Source organism: Drosophila guanche, unplaced genomic scaffold (genome assembly GCF_900245975.1).
Source record: "Drosophila guanche unplaced genomic scaffold, DGUA_6, whole genome shotgun sequence".
Classification (NCBI taxonomy): domain Eukaryota; kingdom Metazoa; phylum Arthropoda; class Insecta; order Diptera; family Drosophilidae; genus Drosophila; species Drosophila guanche.
Window position 1 is genome coordinate 8,409,062 of NW_022995744.1, and position 14,820 is coordinate 8,423,881.

General features: G+C 44.3%; 3 protein-coding genes and 3 non-coding genes across 14 annotated transcripts; 4 read left to right on the forward strand and 2 right to left on the reverse strand.

The window, feature by feature from the left end:
* Positions 1 to 181: 181 nt before the first annotated feature.
* Positions 182 to 278, forward strand: LOC117580588. Its single transcript, XR_004573577.1, has one exon. It is a non-coding gene; the product is annotated as a small nucleolar RNA Me28S-Am2634 (small nucleolar RNA).
* A 131-nt stretch (positions 279 to 409) lies between these two features.
* Positions 410 to 505, forward strand: LOC117580586. The gene has a single exon (XR_004573575.1). It is a non-coding gene; the product is annotated as a small nucleolar RNA Me28S-Am2634 (small nucleolar RNA).
* A 135-nt stretch (positions 506 to 640) lies between these two features.
* Positions 641 to 731, forward strand: LOC117580587. Its single transcript, XR_004573576.1, has one exon. It is a non-coding gene; the product is annotated as a small nucleolar RNA Me28S-Am2634 (small nucleolar RNA).
* Positions 732 to 870: 139 nt separating this feature from the next.
* On the reverse strand, positions 871 to 1,959 carry LOC117579461 (telomere length and silencing protein 1 homolog). The gene is made up of 3 exons (XM_034265349.1): positions 1,770 to 1,959; positions 1,107 to 1,717; positions 871 to 1,047 (listed from the first exon to the last, which is right to left on the reverse strand). The coding sequence occupies exons 1-3, from the start codon at positions 1,889 to 1,891 to the stop codon at positions 893 to 895; spliced, it is 888 nt and encodes a 295-aa protein (XP_034121240.1). The 5' UTR covers positions 1,892 to 1,959; the 3' UTR covers positions 871 to 892.
* Positions 1,960 to 2,073: 114 nt separating this feature from the next.
* On the forward strand, positions 2,074 to 13,599 carry LOC117579793 (serine/arginine repetitive matrix protein 2). 8 transcript variants are annotated; one of them, XM_034265862.1, is made up of 11 exons: positions 2,074 to 2,228; positions 2,312 to 2,618; positions 3,279 to 3,379; positions 4,915 to 5,635; positions 5,732 to 6,109; positions 6,172 to 6,234; positions 7,558 to 7,720; positions 9,051 to 9,121; positions 9,184 to 12,231; positions 12,306 to 12,515; positions 13,084 to 13,599. In XM_034265862.1, exons 2-11 carry the CDS (start codon positions 2,380 to 2,382, stop codon positions 13,265 to 13,267), a joined length of 5,178 nt encoding a protein of 1,725 aa, XP_034121753.1. In that variant the 5' UTR covers positions 2,074 to 2,228; positions 2,312 to 2,379; the 3' UTR covers positions 13,268 to 13,599. The 8 variants fall into 8 exon arrangements, 7 of the variants coding, with proteins under 7 accessions (XP_034121753.1, XP_034121747.1, XP_034121750.1 ...); XM_034265859.1 differs by lacking the exon at positions 4,915 to 5,635 and having other exon boundaries at positions 2,075 to 2,228; positions 3,279 to 3,380; positions 9,184 to 10,996; positions 12,038 to 12,231; XM_034265860.1 differs by lacking the exons at positions 4,915 to 5,635; positions 13,084 to 13,599 and adding an exon at positions 12,629 to 12,943 and having other exon boundaries at positions 2,076 to 2,228; positions 3,279 to 3,380; positions 9,184 to 10,996; positions 12,038 to 12,231.
* A 230-nt stretch (positions 13,600 to 13,829) lies between these two features.
* On the reverse strand, positions 13,830 to 14,794 carry LOC117579802 (peroxisomal membrane protein PMP22). 2 transcript variants are annotated; one of them, XM_034265877.1, is made up of 4 exons: positions 14,713 to 14,794; positions 14,474 to 14,586; positions 14,136 to 14,394; positions 13,830 to 14,077 (listed from the first exon to the last, which is right to left on the reverse strand). In XM_034265877.1, the coding sequence occupies exons 2-4, from the start codon at positions 14,560 to 14,562 to the stop codon at positions 13,853 to 13,855; spliced, it is 573 nt and encodes a 190-aa protein (XP_034121768.1). In that variant the 5' UTR covers positions 14,563 to 14,586; positions 14,713 to 14,794; the 3' UTR covers positions 13,830 to 13,852. The 2 variants fall into 2 exon arrangements, with proteins under 2 accessions (XP_034121768.1, XP_034121769.1); XM_034265878.1 differs by having other exon boundaries at positions 14,474 to 14,593; positions 14,713 to 14,757.
* Positions 14,795 to 14,820: the final 26 nt, after the last annotated feature.

The window sequence follows — 14,820 nt, forward strand, 5'->3', positions numbered from 1 at the left end:
TTTCAGAGATTAATTTCAGACATAATCCTGAACCCATCAACAATCAACAAAGGTGAGTTGTTACCCGAACCTAATTATTGTACCCATTATTAACAATCTATTTCTTTACAGACGCATTGGGAATGATCGAATCTGATAAACCACCACCATAAAAGGTAATTATTTAAAAGTTTTAGCAACAGATATCCCCTTTCTGATGATTTTTCGTAGGAATCTCACTGAGCTTCAGTCATTCGTTGCTTTGAAATCAATTTAACTTTCTGATTATTACCAATAATAATAACAAATTGATTTTATATTTATGTACCCATCTAATCAAAGTATTTTCCATTTCTTTTAGTTCTCCCAAAGTGGCATCGGTCTTTTCGTTTGCAAAAGGTGTGTACTATCCCCATTTTTTATCTCAGAACATTTTATGCTATGATGATTTTACGAGTAGGAATCTCACTGAGCTTCAGTCATTCGTTGCCATGAAATAAACTTAATCTCTACTGATTCTACTATTTGCAATACCAAATTGTTTTATATAATTTCCCATCTAATCAAAATATTCTTTCTAGATTTCAGATTCCCCAAAATGTGATTGTTTGTCCGGAATATCTCTTAAAAGGTGTGTAAAGTTTAAAATATATCCCATTAATTCGTATCTTTGTGATGATTTTACGAGTAGGAATCTCATTGAGCTTCAGTCATTCTTTGCTTTGAAATTAATATCTCTTACTGATCACATTTTGTGAATTATTTTAATGAGCTTGCGAGAAATATGACTAATCAAGTTTTTTCTTTTTTTCAGGTGACTGACACGCAATACTTCTATTTCGTTATAAATATAGTTTGTAAATTATTTGGACAATAAAATAATCGATTTTGTTTAATTAAAACAATTTTACCTTTAATATCTGCGGAATTGTTTCCTAAACTTGTCGTAATGATAGTCATCGGTCGCACGCTTTACACCATTGGGACCTGTTTGATTCGGGGCTGTTTTTTTGCCCTCCCTCTCCTCACGTTTGCGTCTACGCTGTTCGCTGTTCTCCTCGATGTTGACTGTATTCAATAACAAGAGATTTATATGTGAAGTTCAATCGAAAACGAGTTGTACTTACAGCGATTGTGTTGCATAAAGTTGACAGCCATATTTGTGGGCACAAACTGCGAAGGCCCGTCCTTCTTGTTCTTGGCATCCTGCAGCAGCTTCTGTTTGGCATCCTCCGTTGCCTCAATATTGCAGATCTTAGCCTGAATGCCCAGGTCTACCTCGGGAATGCCGTTTAGCATTTGATTGGACAACATCTCCTCGGATCTGTGCGTAGATGATTGCCGCAAGTGGTCAGGCAGGGCATACAGTGCAGCGTCTTCAGGCGTTAGGTATTTATTCACATCGTCGTCGTTGTCTGCGGCATCTGTGCCGCCGCCCTTGCGCTTCTGCAGCTCTAGCTCGATGTATTTCATCATCTCCTCGTCTTCATCACGCTTGTTCGTCTCAGCGGAGAACTGTGTGCCAATGCCCACATCGTACGGATCTTCAGCTTCCTTCATCTTGCCAGATTTCAGTGTCGCCATGTTAACCAGGCCACCAGTTTTCACATTGAAGGGATCCTTTATGGCCAACTCCTCCTCAGGAGCGATTTTCTTGCCGAGCGCCAGACCCACAAGGCTGACACCATTTGGACGCTGGCGCAGGCGTTGGCGCTCCTTAATCTCATCAAGCGTTATTCTGGGGAGGAATTAACATTGTAGCCGAATTGATTTTTGATGATTTTACTTACTGTTCCTCTTTTTCCTCGTCATCGGAGTTCTTGCGTTGTCGCAGGTTTTTGCGTGAGGACTTCTTGAAGACTACCTTTGTTGTCGAAGCCTCATTCTTTGTTTTATCTTCTGCATCGCTCATATTTTTGTTTATTTTAGTTTATGTTTGGGAAAATGCGATTTGTTTATTTTCTTTTATTGTCGCGTGCTCGATACCCGCTATCGATATATTGCTGATATATTGTCTTATCGATAATGGCAGCTCTACATTTCTGGGAATATGTTTTGCGTCGGTATATTTTGAATATTATGTGGTATATTTTTGATGGTCAGACGGTATCTTTAATCGGCCACACTGTATATCGAAGAAAAAAGCGCCGGAATTTCGCAAAACTATTTTTTTATGTGCCGCAAATTGTAGAAAATTATTAATTAACACAGAGCACATATCCGTATGCGTTACAGTGGACAAATAAGAGGTGTGTAGAAGCACATAGCTCGTGCGTTGACAATTCTGCCCACATTGCAACTAAAATCGATTTTGTCTGTATGCAAACTGCAGTATTGGTGGAGCACTAAGTACCCCCCCGAGGACATTGATGCATTGATAACCAGCTACAGTGAGGCATCATGTACAACGGCATTGGCCTGACAACCGCCCGCGGCTCCGGCACCAACGGCCACGTGCAGCGAAATTGTGCATTCGTGCGACCGGGCAAAAAGGACAAGGACTATCGCTGCGAAGATGACATCAAAAAGTTGGACGCCCAGCTGAATCGTCCGCCCAACAAGGAGATTCTTGACCATGACCGCAAGCGCAAGATCGAAGTCAAGTGCTTGGAATTCGAGGAAATACTCGAAAAGCAGGGGTAAGATTACGTTGATCTGATCCATATGCCGTGTACGGCAATGGGTATGTAAATGAATCCCTAGTTATATAAGTCCGGTGGCCCCAACGCATATGCAGCGCTGCAAGTCCAACCAACCTTGCGGCGCTGGTGATGATACTACTTCTGTTTATGTGTCCGCTGCTTGGTCTGTTTATATTCCTGCTCTGTTTGCGGATTGCGCCTGGTAGCAGCGTCGACGTCTCGTTTTTCTCGCCACGAGTGCGCATACGCACTCTCGCAACCACCAACCCCTACCATGCGTCACATACATATGAGCACTGCGACGCTCTTCCGGTGTCCGACTCGACAGCCTACCCAAGGCCTGGGCCAGGCCTGCCCTGGTGGTGAAAAAAAGTGCATTTCAGTTGTAGAGATTACTTCAATAGAAGACATCCGCGTGTCGCGTGCCGCACGGACAAACGATTCAAACAATCTAAGAATTCCCATTAAAGTTTAATTTTAAATGTAGTTCAGCCTTTAATATTCATGAAATAATACCCAAAAGCCTTATTAAGTTAAGAATTCATCAAAGAATTCAATCAATCTGCGTGTAAATCAGTCTCCAAGGTATTTTCTTTTAAGAATTTGTACTGGTAAAAAGTTTCTAAATAATAACGTATTGCTTTATGATCCAAACAGACGCACACCGGAGGACATCAAGTCGCAAGTGGACTCGTTTCGACAGAAGTTGGTGGGACAGGGGAAGACAGATGCACCAAAGGATGAATTTGGACGCGTAGCGTGAGTAGTATATCCATCCAGGCTTATGTAATTTAAACAAAAACTGGGCCTAGTTGACAAATCAATAAACGGTTAAATAAAACGCTTGCCACAATCTCGGCCAACGACAGCTGTAGCCCCCCCCAGGCAGGCAACGTGCGCCCCGCCGTTGCGCCGCTGGGTGGTGCGCACAGCATGTGGCCGCCCACCACGTCAGCGCTCCTGCTAGTGGTCCATGCTGGCCAATCGGCGTTGCGGAGTGGTATAGAGAAAAAGCTGCTGTAAAGAGCTTCCGTTTTCAGTCACTTGAAGTCTTCCAAAGCCAAAGCAACATGGCTGTACCGCTCAGGAATAATTAAATAACAATTAAAATAGATAAATATTAAATACAAGCAGCCAAGAAGTGTCCTTGGGCATGAAGACAAGCACAAGTGAACATATGCAATGGCAGTGGTGCAGAGAGGCAGCCACAGGATGTCCGGAAGGATCCCGACACTTTCACGTCAGGCTCTGGAAAAATCAATACAAATAATGAGCCACCCACAAGCCGCCGCCTGGCCAGAGATGCAGCCATAAGCCGACGCATAAGGAGAGCAAAGCAAACACACAAAATATAAAATAGAGACACACAACTAGGGAACCCTCTCCTCTGCTCTAAAGCAGCCCTTCAAGTGTGCAACGATAAAAAGGAGAACAAAATGCAGCAACTAAAATACAGGCAAATGGTGGTGGCAGTGGTGTTGTCGTTTTCGTCTTCCACCCCTAAAGCACCATTGCAACCCACTGTTCAGTGGATTAAAGGCTCAAGTCGTCGGATCTCGTGTGTGTATTATTCTAGTGGTTGTTGCAAGTGTTAGGTGGAGCCCCATTACAATATGGTGTTGCGGCAGCGGCAGAGAGACAGCAGAGAGCAGAGCCAAAGGCCACACTGATGCCAAACTAAACGAATGCAACAAATCACTAAATAAGTCTTCCAAACATAGCCAGTAATTAATTAGTCGTCTAAGTCGTGAAGTGGAGTCAAGAAGTGCGCCAAGCAAACGGAGTGAACCAATGCATACAACTAGCATGCAGATATTTATATTATATAAAAGCTAATCCAATGTCTCCTAAACATTATTCAACGTCTTCCATAACGTTTAGGATAACACACACAAATTAATATTAATTGCATTCAGATAATAATGCATGGCACAATGTAGCCAGAATCAAAGAAAAGCTAATCCATCGTCTTCCAATAACCGATGAAATTATATATCTATTTTTTTGTACCTATATAAGAAGTTTAAAGAGTCAATCCACTGTCTTCCAAGCATCAATGGATAAATCATAAAATAACAAAGAATAACGTCTATATAAATATTAAATAAAGAAACTAAACGCGTATAGAACGAATTAACATTCGGTTAAATCCACTGTCTTCCATAATAAAACGTGGAATTTAATACTACTAAAAAATACATATTTTTACAAATTTATAAATATTTAAATACATATAAAATAATAATAGTTCAGCTATAAAAAAACCCAAAAATGCTCTCTTCGGAAATCTATACCAATACAACAACCTCCACGGCTATGGCATCGGTGGGGATAGCCTCTGCTGCTGCCTCAGTGGCAACCACAACAACAACAACAGCCACCACGTTGCAAGTGGTAAAATCGAAAAAACGCCGCAAGCGTCGCAAACGCGCAGGTCACGCAATTGGTGCCGCCACCACCACCACCGCCAAGACAGCTGCCGCAGCCGCCACAGCCAGCCATCCCAGCAGTCCTCATACTCACACCCAAGCAGGAAGCGTTTCCCTACCGACAGTTAACGGTGGCAGGAAGTGCAAGGCCCAATACTTCCAGCACGACAATCGGGAGTACTTGGCCAAGTATGAGAGCTTTCACCTCACGTCCCACCACATGGCATCGGGATCAGCTGCGCTGAACTATGCGGCGGTGGCAAAGAAGTTCAAGCCCTTGCGGCCGGCGTTGGCAAGCGGCGCCAAGAAAACCAGGCGACCAGGAATGCCCAGAAAGCTGAACCCTGAGTGCGCCTGCGCCTGCCAATCCGCAGTGACGGAGCCGGTCGCGGAGCCCAGCCAGCGAACAGCTGCTGCCACGCACCAGGATCTGCCACTGTCCACGTCGCAGTGGGGAAACGGAAACGCCAACGCAAACCCATCAAAAATCAATATCGATGGCCAGATACTGCTCGAGCTGCTGAAGCACTCCTCGAACACATTGCTGGAGACACTGCTCGGTGCTGGCAGTGCTGTGGCATCGAGGTAGCCCCCCCACTTTTGCACATCCATCATGATTTGAGCCTTAAAAATGGTTTCCTAACTTTTACCAACTCATTTCCTTGTTGTTTTCGATTACAGTGCTCGCGACACCCATCAGATAGCCGAGGCACAGCAGCAAAAGAACGCCAGGCTGCGCGAGGCCTTCAACATATCCAGCTACTTTGTGGAGGGCAGCAGCTTCGACAACGATCGCAAGGCAAAGGAGGATCTGGCCAAAAGCGTGGCTCTGCAAAAGGAACTGGACGCCCAGCGCGAAAGCCTGGCAGCGGCGGCGGCGGCTGCGGCAGCTGCTGCAGGCAAGGACAAGGAGACAGGCAAGCGATATGCTCTGGTCCGTACTCCATCCCGAGAACGAGACCGGGATGGCGAGGGCCGTGAAGCTGCCGCTAGTGGCGATGAGCGCGAGCATGTCTCAAAGTCGGACAAGAAGAAGCGCAAGAAGCGTGCCAGAGAGAGGTAAGCAATGGAGATTATCAAGCAAAAGATGATACTTAAACTTTAACTCTTATATTACTTAGCTCTGCCAGTCCTGAGCGCAAAAAGGACAAGAAGAAGAAGTCAAAGAAGCACAAGAAAGAGAGGTAAGCAATTGACTGAAGTTCAGTTCCTGCAGATACTGCGGCCTTCAAACAGTTGTAGCTCTCTGTGTTAGTTTTGTCATTTCTTTCGTTGCTCCTTTGTTGGACTCTACAGTCATCAACTTTTTCGGTTTATCCTTTAACCCCTTATCGTACATAGTCCATAGTAAACTGTAAACAATTTGTGCCTAGAGCGTGACAAAAAAAACAAAACAAAAAACCTAAAACCAAAGAATCTTTTCTAACTATCAAACTATCAAATTGCTTAATACATTTTGTGTTTTTCGTCTCTACTCCTTCTTTTACATTGCATTTGAAACCACAAAAGGGACTCATATGAGAAAGAAAGTAAAAAGAAGCGAAAAGTTATGTACAAATGAAATAAACACTTAGTTATAAACGAGATCCAACACTTACTTACATACACAACACAACACACACACCTACACCATAAGAACCAATTCAATTGAACAAACCAATCAATGAAGTGAAATGAAATGAAGTAAAATTAATATGAAAATGTGTTTCAAATGCGACTCTCTGCAATATATACTTACTTTCGATATCCTAACATTTTGCCAAGAAAATCTTTTATTTGAATCTGTGTGCAGCGGGGAGTGAGTAGATTTATCAGGGATCTGATTTACTATTGATGTATGTATGATGGGTCGACAAATAGCTAACTCTAAAACACAAACCATACCATCCAATCAATACTAATCTCCAATCCCACACAATCTTTGCATCATTCACATTTTCCCCAAAAAAAATATAAAAAAAACTCTGCCCGGCGGTAAGTAATAATTCGATTCTACAATTCTTAACAAAACTTTAGTTGCCAAAAAGTACAACCTCTGCATTGCGAGCAAAAATAAAAAAAATAAGAAATAAGAATACAATAACATACATTACAAATATGATACGATACGATAACATAAACGAGGTCTATCATCTCTCTCTCTCTGTTAAGGAATGCAAAGATATATTTTTGTGTGTCGCAACAATTAAAAGCCAATTACTTTCTCATCTTTCTTTCTATTATTATGATTACCTTCTTTAATGTTAAGAGCAAATGCAATTTGAGCAGTTTTCGATGAAGGTAAAGCACTAAACCACAAGTAAAACCAATTTCTTAACATTTGCTGCTAAAAACCAGTATCTTGGAGCTGTGCTGTGTGCACCGGTTCCCCCATACCGCCTCGTCCAATTGAATGTGTGTTGTAGCCAGCACAAAAAAACGTCACTATCAAAGAAAAAAACACACAAACCCACCAACAATCTAGGAGTTCTACTAATCCCCCGTCCCCACTACGATTCTACTTGCAGTAAGTCCAAAAAGAAGAAGTCCCGCAAGCGCAAGCACACCGCCAGTGACAGCGACAAGGATAGCGACAAGGACAGCGACGAGGAGGCGGCGGACAGCAGTGATGAGGAGCGTGATCGCGATCGTGAGCTAAAGAGCGCACGCAAGAAAGCCAAGAAGGACAAGGTATGCATGAGCTCTGTCTGAGGAGACCCAATAATGTCAGAAAGTACTAGCGAAGAGCGATGAGAACTGTGTCGCTGGGTGTGCATGTGTCGCTGTGATTCACAGAATATACGATATATCCCATACATTAATACAATATATACTATCCTGTCTATCTCATGAACACTTCTAATGAACTCTTACCTCTAACGCTGTTTCTCCAACTATTTCTCCATACAAACAAAATCCAATCAAATCCATTAATGATGTAACATATATTTACACCGACTAATCAAGCAATCATTACTTCTGACCAAACAACAAAAATATATAATTATCTAATCCAAATGGAAGTACTGGCCTCTCCTCTCTCTATAAAATATATTTATTGAAATATTTATTACCTGTATATGATGATAACTCTCGTTTGACTTTTCGTTTCGTTGTTTCAATTGTTCACCAAAATATTAAACATGCGCCATTTCTTCTCTTGCTTATTTACTTCTTTTTCCACCAAAATAAAAACATTCAATAATAACGATTGACAAACAAAATAACCACTCAGTGCTTACTGAACTATATAAATCCTGCATATAAAACGTTAACGTTGTGTATCCTATAAATACAATTAGTAATCAAACAAACAAAAATACAAATCAAATAAAATGTCACCCAAAATATTATCGAAAGGTAAAAAGGCTTCAAACGCATTCACAATCTAGTATATCCTTTTTTAATTTATTAATGTATTACATTTATTTAATTTTCGTTTCCTAAAAGAAAATTATTTAAGAGGGGTTATCCACAAAATTCTAAAAGTGTGTCCAATCTGTTCTAAATTTCTTTATGAATGGATGGCCTCTTTTCCCGTATTTTGTTTTAACATTAACTTGTAACGATTTTAAATTCAAACGTAGATGTTTCTTTTTATATTCCCAAACATTTTAAATCCAATTAGTTTAAGTAAAATTTTGAAGAAAAAACGAAAAAGAAATTTATATTTTGTTTATGAAAACCCTTGGCGCTTCATTGTTATAGGATAGCTTTCAATGGCTCTCTTGTAGTTTTGTAAGTACTTTCATTTGACTGTTTTTCCTTAAGATACTAATACTCCAACAATCATATGATACCTAGTGTGAAGTGATCAACGATAAATGAACAAAGAATACGTTAAAAAAGAGCAAAAATGTTTTTGCACCAAAACCGAAACTTCATATGTCTATCATGCGCCATAATGAATGATCGTTCGATATGTTAAATATAAATATATAAATTGCTAAAAGTTAGACTCTTGGCAAGATCTCATACCAAGCGAACGATTATTAACGTTTTTCAATTTTCTATTATGCAGAAAAAACGCGAGAAGAAGCTTAAAAAGAAGTCGCGCGCCCGTGCCAGCTCCTCGGACTCGGAACGCTCCAAGTAAGTTTGAGGAATGTTTCAACATTTTACTTTAAACTAATTCAAACATTTAATTCTGCCAGCTCTGCGTCGCGTAGTGAGCGCAAAGGCAAGAAGTCGGGCAAAACCCGCGCGCCAACAGCTACCAAAGCTGATGACAATGGCACATCTCGGGATAATCCCTTCCGAAGTCGGTCCCGCGAGCGTCGCAGGGAATTAAAGCGGCCCAACGAATCATCAGGCGACAGGCGGAAAGAAAAACGCGAGAGCAGCGATAGCCGCAGCCGACGTCCCAAGTCCAATGATGGGGCGCAAGTCACGAGGACTCCGCCTCGCAAAAAGCCGGAAAGGAAGCGCGAACGATCTAAGGAGAAACTTCGATCAAAAGAAAGACAACGATCAAAGGAGAGAGTTCAATCGAAAGAGAGGCCGAAATCAAAGGAAAGACAGAGGTCGAAGGAACGGCAGAGATCAAAGCAGAGGCAGAAGTCGAAGGAAAGACAACGATCCAAGGATAGGCTCCGCTCCAAGGAAAGACAGCGTTCAAAGGAAAGGCTACGCTCTGAAGAGAGGCAAAAAGATAGACAAGGATCTAAGGAGAGACAGAGATCTAAGGATAGGCAGAGGTCCAAGGAAAGACAGCGATCAAAGGCAAGAGTTAAGTCTAAAGAAAGACTGCGATCTAAGGAGAGAGCGCGATCAAAGGATAAACCACTGGCTGTTGAATCCAAGCAAGACCGGTCAAAGGACTGCCAGCGATCAAAGGAAAGGAAGCGATCGGTCGAAAAGGCATCCTCCAAGGAGCGAGATATGTCCAAAGGCCGGCCAAGATCCAAGGAGAGACAGCGCTCGAAAGAGAGACGACGTTCCAAGGATCGTGGTCAGAGATTGAATGAAAAAAAGCGCTCTAAGGAGCGACAGCGATCAAAGGATCGTCAACGATCCAAGGAACGACGGGGACAGGCACCACGCCTAGCCGTGTCCAAGGAGCGCACCCATAGGCGGGAGGCTAGCGATAGGCGCCAGCGTTCGACTTCGGCCAAACATCCATCCGAAATCCGCAAGCCGACTCGCAGTTCTAGATCACTTTCCCGTTCGCGCAAGCAGTTGCCAGCTAACAGCCGACACTGTCATTCCCCAGAGATGCCACAGAAGAAGACTGCGGCACCCGCATTCAATCCCTTCAAGGCTGCAGAAGACACTGTAAACGATATACTGGGCACCAAGTCGGTGATTGTGGAACTGGAGAAGACCAAGCGCAAGCGGGCAGTCTCCAGCTCTAGCTCGGCATCGGGGAGCTCAAGTAGCAGCTCGTCGGCATCTAGGACACCTTCGCCGAAGCCCAAGCCTGGCAAACTGCGACGACGCAGCAAAACACCCGATCCGATCAAGAAGGAGAGGAGTCCCAAGCGAGAACGTCGCACACCGCGCCAGAGCAGCGTGAAGCGCGAACGATCCAGCACTCCGCAGAAGCCCAAGCCAAAGAGTAAAGCAACCACACCCAGCCCGAAGCCAACAAAGCGACGCTCACGTAGCTCAACCTCTTCGGAGTTGCGCTACTCGCCAGCAGAACGTCATCCAGAGCGGTACCAGGACATTATCCAAGACAAGAAGCGGCCATCGAAGGTACGCGACTCTACCACAACGAAGCCCGCGCCCGTGGTGCGCCTGAGGGCCCAGAGTGATGATGGCAGCGATGCCGATGCTAGTGGTTCGAATGTGGATGCAGCAGTACTTGATGAGTTCCAGCAAAGCAAGCAGGAGCGCGAGGAATTACAGGAGCTGCGCATGCTGGAGCAGCTAAAATCGGGGATAGCCGCCAAGGCAAAGCAGAAGATCAAGACCATGGAGAAAAACGGAGATGCGAGCAAGGACTCTGCCAAGGAGGGCAGTGAAGTAAGTGGCAACGAACTGGTGACGGCTACTAAACGTAATTCGCTAAGTGAATTCCTTGTTGCTAACAATGTAACCGCTTTGATTAACCCATTGACAACGACTACGACTACGACAACGCCACCGCCACCCATAGCTGGGATCCTACCGCAGGCACAGCCACATCCGCAGCTACAGGAGCAGAAGCCGCAGCAGCATCAGTCTGTGGAGGAGTTAAATCTTAAAAGAGACGGCACCACGACGCCGCCTATTTGCAAAGCGCCCCAAGTGGCTGCCAATGGCGACGTCAAGAGTCCACCAGCAACAAACTTGATAGCCAAGATCCATCAAAGGCCTCCACAGCAGCCGCAGCAGCAGCATCAGCTGCACCACCACCAGCAATCGCATCAACATCAGCATCCACACCAGCAGCAGCATTCGCATCCGCACCAGACAAAGCGGATCTTTCACAATCGAACGCTGAACAATAACCCTAACAGTAGACATAATACTAACAACAACAACAACAGCAACAGCAACAACATTCATGCATGTGGTGGTGGTGTCTCTCATTCCAATAGCAATCCCGGCATGCTACCGTTTCTGGCCGGCACGCCGGGCACCTACAACCGTACAACGAACCGACTTAATCACGGTCCGCTGCTGACGGCCACCCACTACAATATATGCAAGAACCATCAGAACAGCATGCAACAGCAGGCTCTGCTCGGTCGCCGAGACCATCAGCAGCAGCATCTGCCGCATGGTCTTGTCTATAACCCTAGTCTCTTCGGTCTTGGGCAGCAGCAGGCATTGCTGGCCGCTGGCGGTCAGCATCATGGACGCCATGCCGTTGGGGGTCTGTTGGGCCTGGGCGGTGGCGGCGGACCAGCTGCGGGCCTGGCTCTGCTTAGTCATCCCCAGCATGCGCGGACCGGTAGCATTAGTTTCAACGCGGCTGCAGCAGCTGCGGCCGTGGCAGCCAATAGTATAAGCTATCATCATCATCACCAGCAACAGAAACCGAAAATTGTAATTAAACCATTCAAACTTCTGGATCCACAGCCTTTAGTTGCGGCACTCGCCGACAGCAGCCTTGTGGACGCCATTGTCTCGAAGGTATCCACGGCAACGGTGGCCGCAGCGGAGAGTGCAGCGCGTCGCAGTCGAAGCCGCTCACGCCGCAGCAGCCACAGTCGCAGCAAGCGACGCACGAGTGGCAGCCATCATCATCATCACTCCAGCAGTCGCTCAAGATCGTGAGTGTCCCCCGTCTCTGTTGTTTTTTTTTGCCACTCAATGCCAAATATCACAATTATTTCTTTCCTTGCAGACGCTCTAGCTCCAGCAGCAGTGCCAGCGGCTCGCGCAGTTCTAGGTCCCGCTCTGGCTCGCAATCATCTCGTTCCAGCTGCTCGTCGCAGAGCAGCTCGGGCAGCTCTTCCAGCAGCGGTTCAGGCACATCACAATCCGGATCACGTTCCCCCTCCATACCACGGCGTCGAGGCTCACCCAGCTTTCTAGACAGACGTCGCATTACGAGGTAGTTAAGCTGAAGATACACAACTTTCTAGAATATAAATACCTTTTGATTTTTTAATGTATTTATATATTAATATATTTTTTTAATTGATTTATTTACCTAATTTCCCGTAGCCGTCGTCCGCCGCCCAGCACCAGACGCTAGTTGGTTTTCATTGAACCTTTTGTGTTGCATTGAACTTCCCCAATTTGTTTATACACGGCACCTGATTTTATTTAATTGATCTTGATTATCCTTTTTTTCAGCTGACTCAGGAACTACTTTTAATTTGATTTTCAAATTTATTTTATCTTCCTTTCAATGCAATATATTTTTGTGTGCTTGTATAATTGATTTTATCTGATTATTTTTCGTATTTAGCGCAAGTTCCATTGATTTTGTGGAACGCCAATAAAATATGTCATCACTTAAAGCTTATTGTTTTTTAGGATATCATTTCTATAATTTACTTTTTAGCGAATTTTTATTGTGTTGATTACACTTTTCATTTGGTGAGTTGACAGCAGAGTAGTCCCTAAAATCTATTGAAGAAATATCTTATTTAATATATCTCTATTTATACTCACAGTGCTCGCAAGCGGCCCATTCCGTACCATCACAAGGGAGCCGGTGGCACGGAGGGTGATGGTGCTCCTGAGGCGGAGGATGCGTCCAGCTGCTGTTCGAGCTGCTTCAGTCGGGCCAGCACACCGGCCACACCCATCTGTACTCCTCTGCGTAACAGTCAGAGCCCCTCGATGGCCGCCTTTTGAGTGTTAACCGATTCGCTGCGCAAAATGTGCGGCGAGTCGTGAGCGAAAGAAAAAACCTCCTAGTCAGACTTATAGTCGCCATATGCACCATACTCCTGAACCCCACTAGGATAAGATAGTTGTTATGCCGAAGGACATTGGTTTTACACGCATTCCCCCGACACTTAGTTAGATATTTAATTTCGCAGTCATGTACCCGGAATTTACTAGTGAAATTATATTTTAGTCTCGATATTATGCCAATAATACTCGTTTGTAAGCCTCTACTCTAATTATTTTGCTAATTTTAAGCTGAGTTTTAAAATAAATATATTATTTGTTGCCATCTCGAAGCGAATATGTTTATTTTGTGCACGTAAAAGATACAAAAAAAAGTAAGAGGTTCGCTGTAGTTTGTGCTTATCTGAAGCCCACACACGAATCACACCAACGTCTCGGACTCGCAATAGTTTTTGCCATCTACGTTTGCACACAACAAAGATAATGCCTTCGCATGAGTCCAATCGTAATCTAGTTGGTAATCTGAATATTAAGCTAAAGCAACATTAATATACTTGGAAAGTCTTGGTGTTAGCAGTGGAATGTTTATTTCGACTTCTCAGCAGCCTGCTTATCCGCGAAGCGTCGTCGCTTCTTGGCAATGTATATAACCCAAATGAAGGATATTATGGCCGTGCTAATGGAACGGAACATGGGCGGCACATAGGCAAAGTTCAGATACACAAACAAGGACAAGTACTGCCAGTTGGCCTTCAGCAGGGGCAAATATAGTTTCTCGACATTCTTAACGGCCGTGCCGTGGGAGTTGCCCTGGAAAATATCAGGTGTAATAAACGAAGGGACGCCTTTAAAAATGAAGACTACTCACCTCGAACACAGACAGGAAGTAGAGAGAAAGCGCCTGGTATATTGGGGCGTAGACTAGTCGCTCAGACAAGAACAAAAAGAATTTCCTGAATCGCAAATCATGACTGAACAGACGCTCCACGGTCTGGTAAAAGTAGTGGGGAACACTTCCACCGAAGAGCAGTCCAAAAAGGCCATAGGCAAAGACGCTGTGCTGGTTTAATTTCTTTGCCCCGGCCAGACGCTGGGATGTCACATTGGCAGAGGTGGCCAAAATGCACCTGAAACATGTCGACCCCGTTAGATGTAAAGGTGTTTATGGCTTTGCGGGCCGGAGAGGGTGATAAGCGTTGTACTCACGCCGTTATGGACTTCGTGCGAACCGGATGATTGAAAAGTTGCTCCAGATAAGTGCCAAAAAGCGAATAAAGTGGCTTTGAGAGGGCCATCTTAGCGTTTTGCTGCTGTTATGCCTGGAATGAAGAATGAAGTTGTACTATACAATGCAGATTTCCGCGGGTTAAAGTGCAAAGTGCAACTCGGAGAACAGATAACCCACAAAAAAAGAACCGGTTTAATTTCCTGTGCCCCAATTTTACCAAAGAGACCAAACTGGTGGAGCGTAACTAATCGACTGGGAACTGGGAATCCACGATAAGCACCTGTTGATTTTTTACTTGTATTAATTAATTATTCAATACATTTTA

What these genes read in the sequence shown, in the direction of transcription:
- LOC117579793 (XM_034265862.1), top strand. Translation starts at nt 2,380, where the DNA reads ATGTACAACGGCATTGGCCTGACAACCGCCCGCGGCTCCGGCACCAAC. An exon ending in AAGAAGCACAAGAAAGAGAG is followed by an intron (nt 6,235 to 7,557) that starts GTAAGCAATTGA and finishes TTCTACTTGCAG; the next exon opens with TAAGTCCAAAAAGAAGAAGT. An exon ending in TCGGACTCGGAACGCTCCAA is followed by an intron (nt 9,122 to 9,183) that starts GTAAGTTTGAGG and finishes TAATTCTGCCAG; the next exon opens with CTCTGCGTCGCGTAGTGAGC.
- LOC117579802 (XM_034265877.1), bottom strand. Translation starts at nt 14,562, where the DNA reads ATGGCCCTCTCAAAGCCACTTTATTCGCTTTTTGGCACTTATCTGGAG. An exon ending in CGCACGAAGTCCATAACGGC is followed by an intron (nt 14,395 to 14,473) that starts GTGAGTACAACG and finishes GACATGTTTCAG; the next exon opens with GTGCATTTTGGCCACCTCTG. An exon ending in ACTTCCTGTCTGTGTTCGAG is followed by an intron (nt 14,078 to 14,135) that starts GTGAGTAGTCTT and finishes GATATTTTCCAG; the next exon opens with GGCAACTCCCACGGCACGGC.
- LOC117579461 (XM_034265349.1), bottom strand. Translation starts at nt 1,891, where the DNA reads ATGAGCGATGCAGAAGATAAAACAAAGAATGAGGCTTCGACAACAAAG. An exon ending in GACGAGGAAAAAGAGGAACA is followed by an intron (nt 1,718 to 1,769) that starts GTAAGTAAAATC and finishes ATTCCTCCCCAG; the next exon opens with AATAACGCTTGATGAGATTA. An exon ending in CTTTATGCAACACAATCGCT is followed by an intron (nt 1,048 to 1,106) that starts GTAAGTACAACT and finishes TATTGAATACAG; the next exon opens with TCAACATCGAGGAGAACAGC.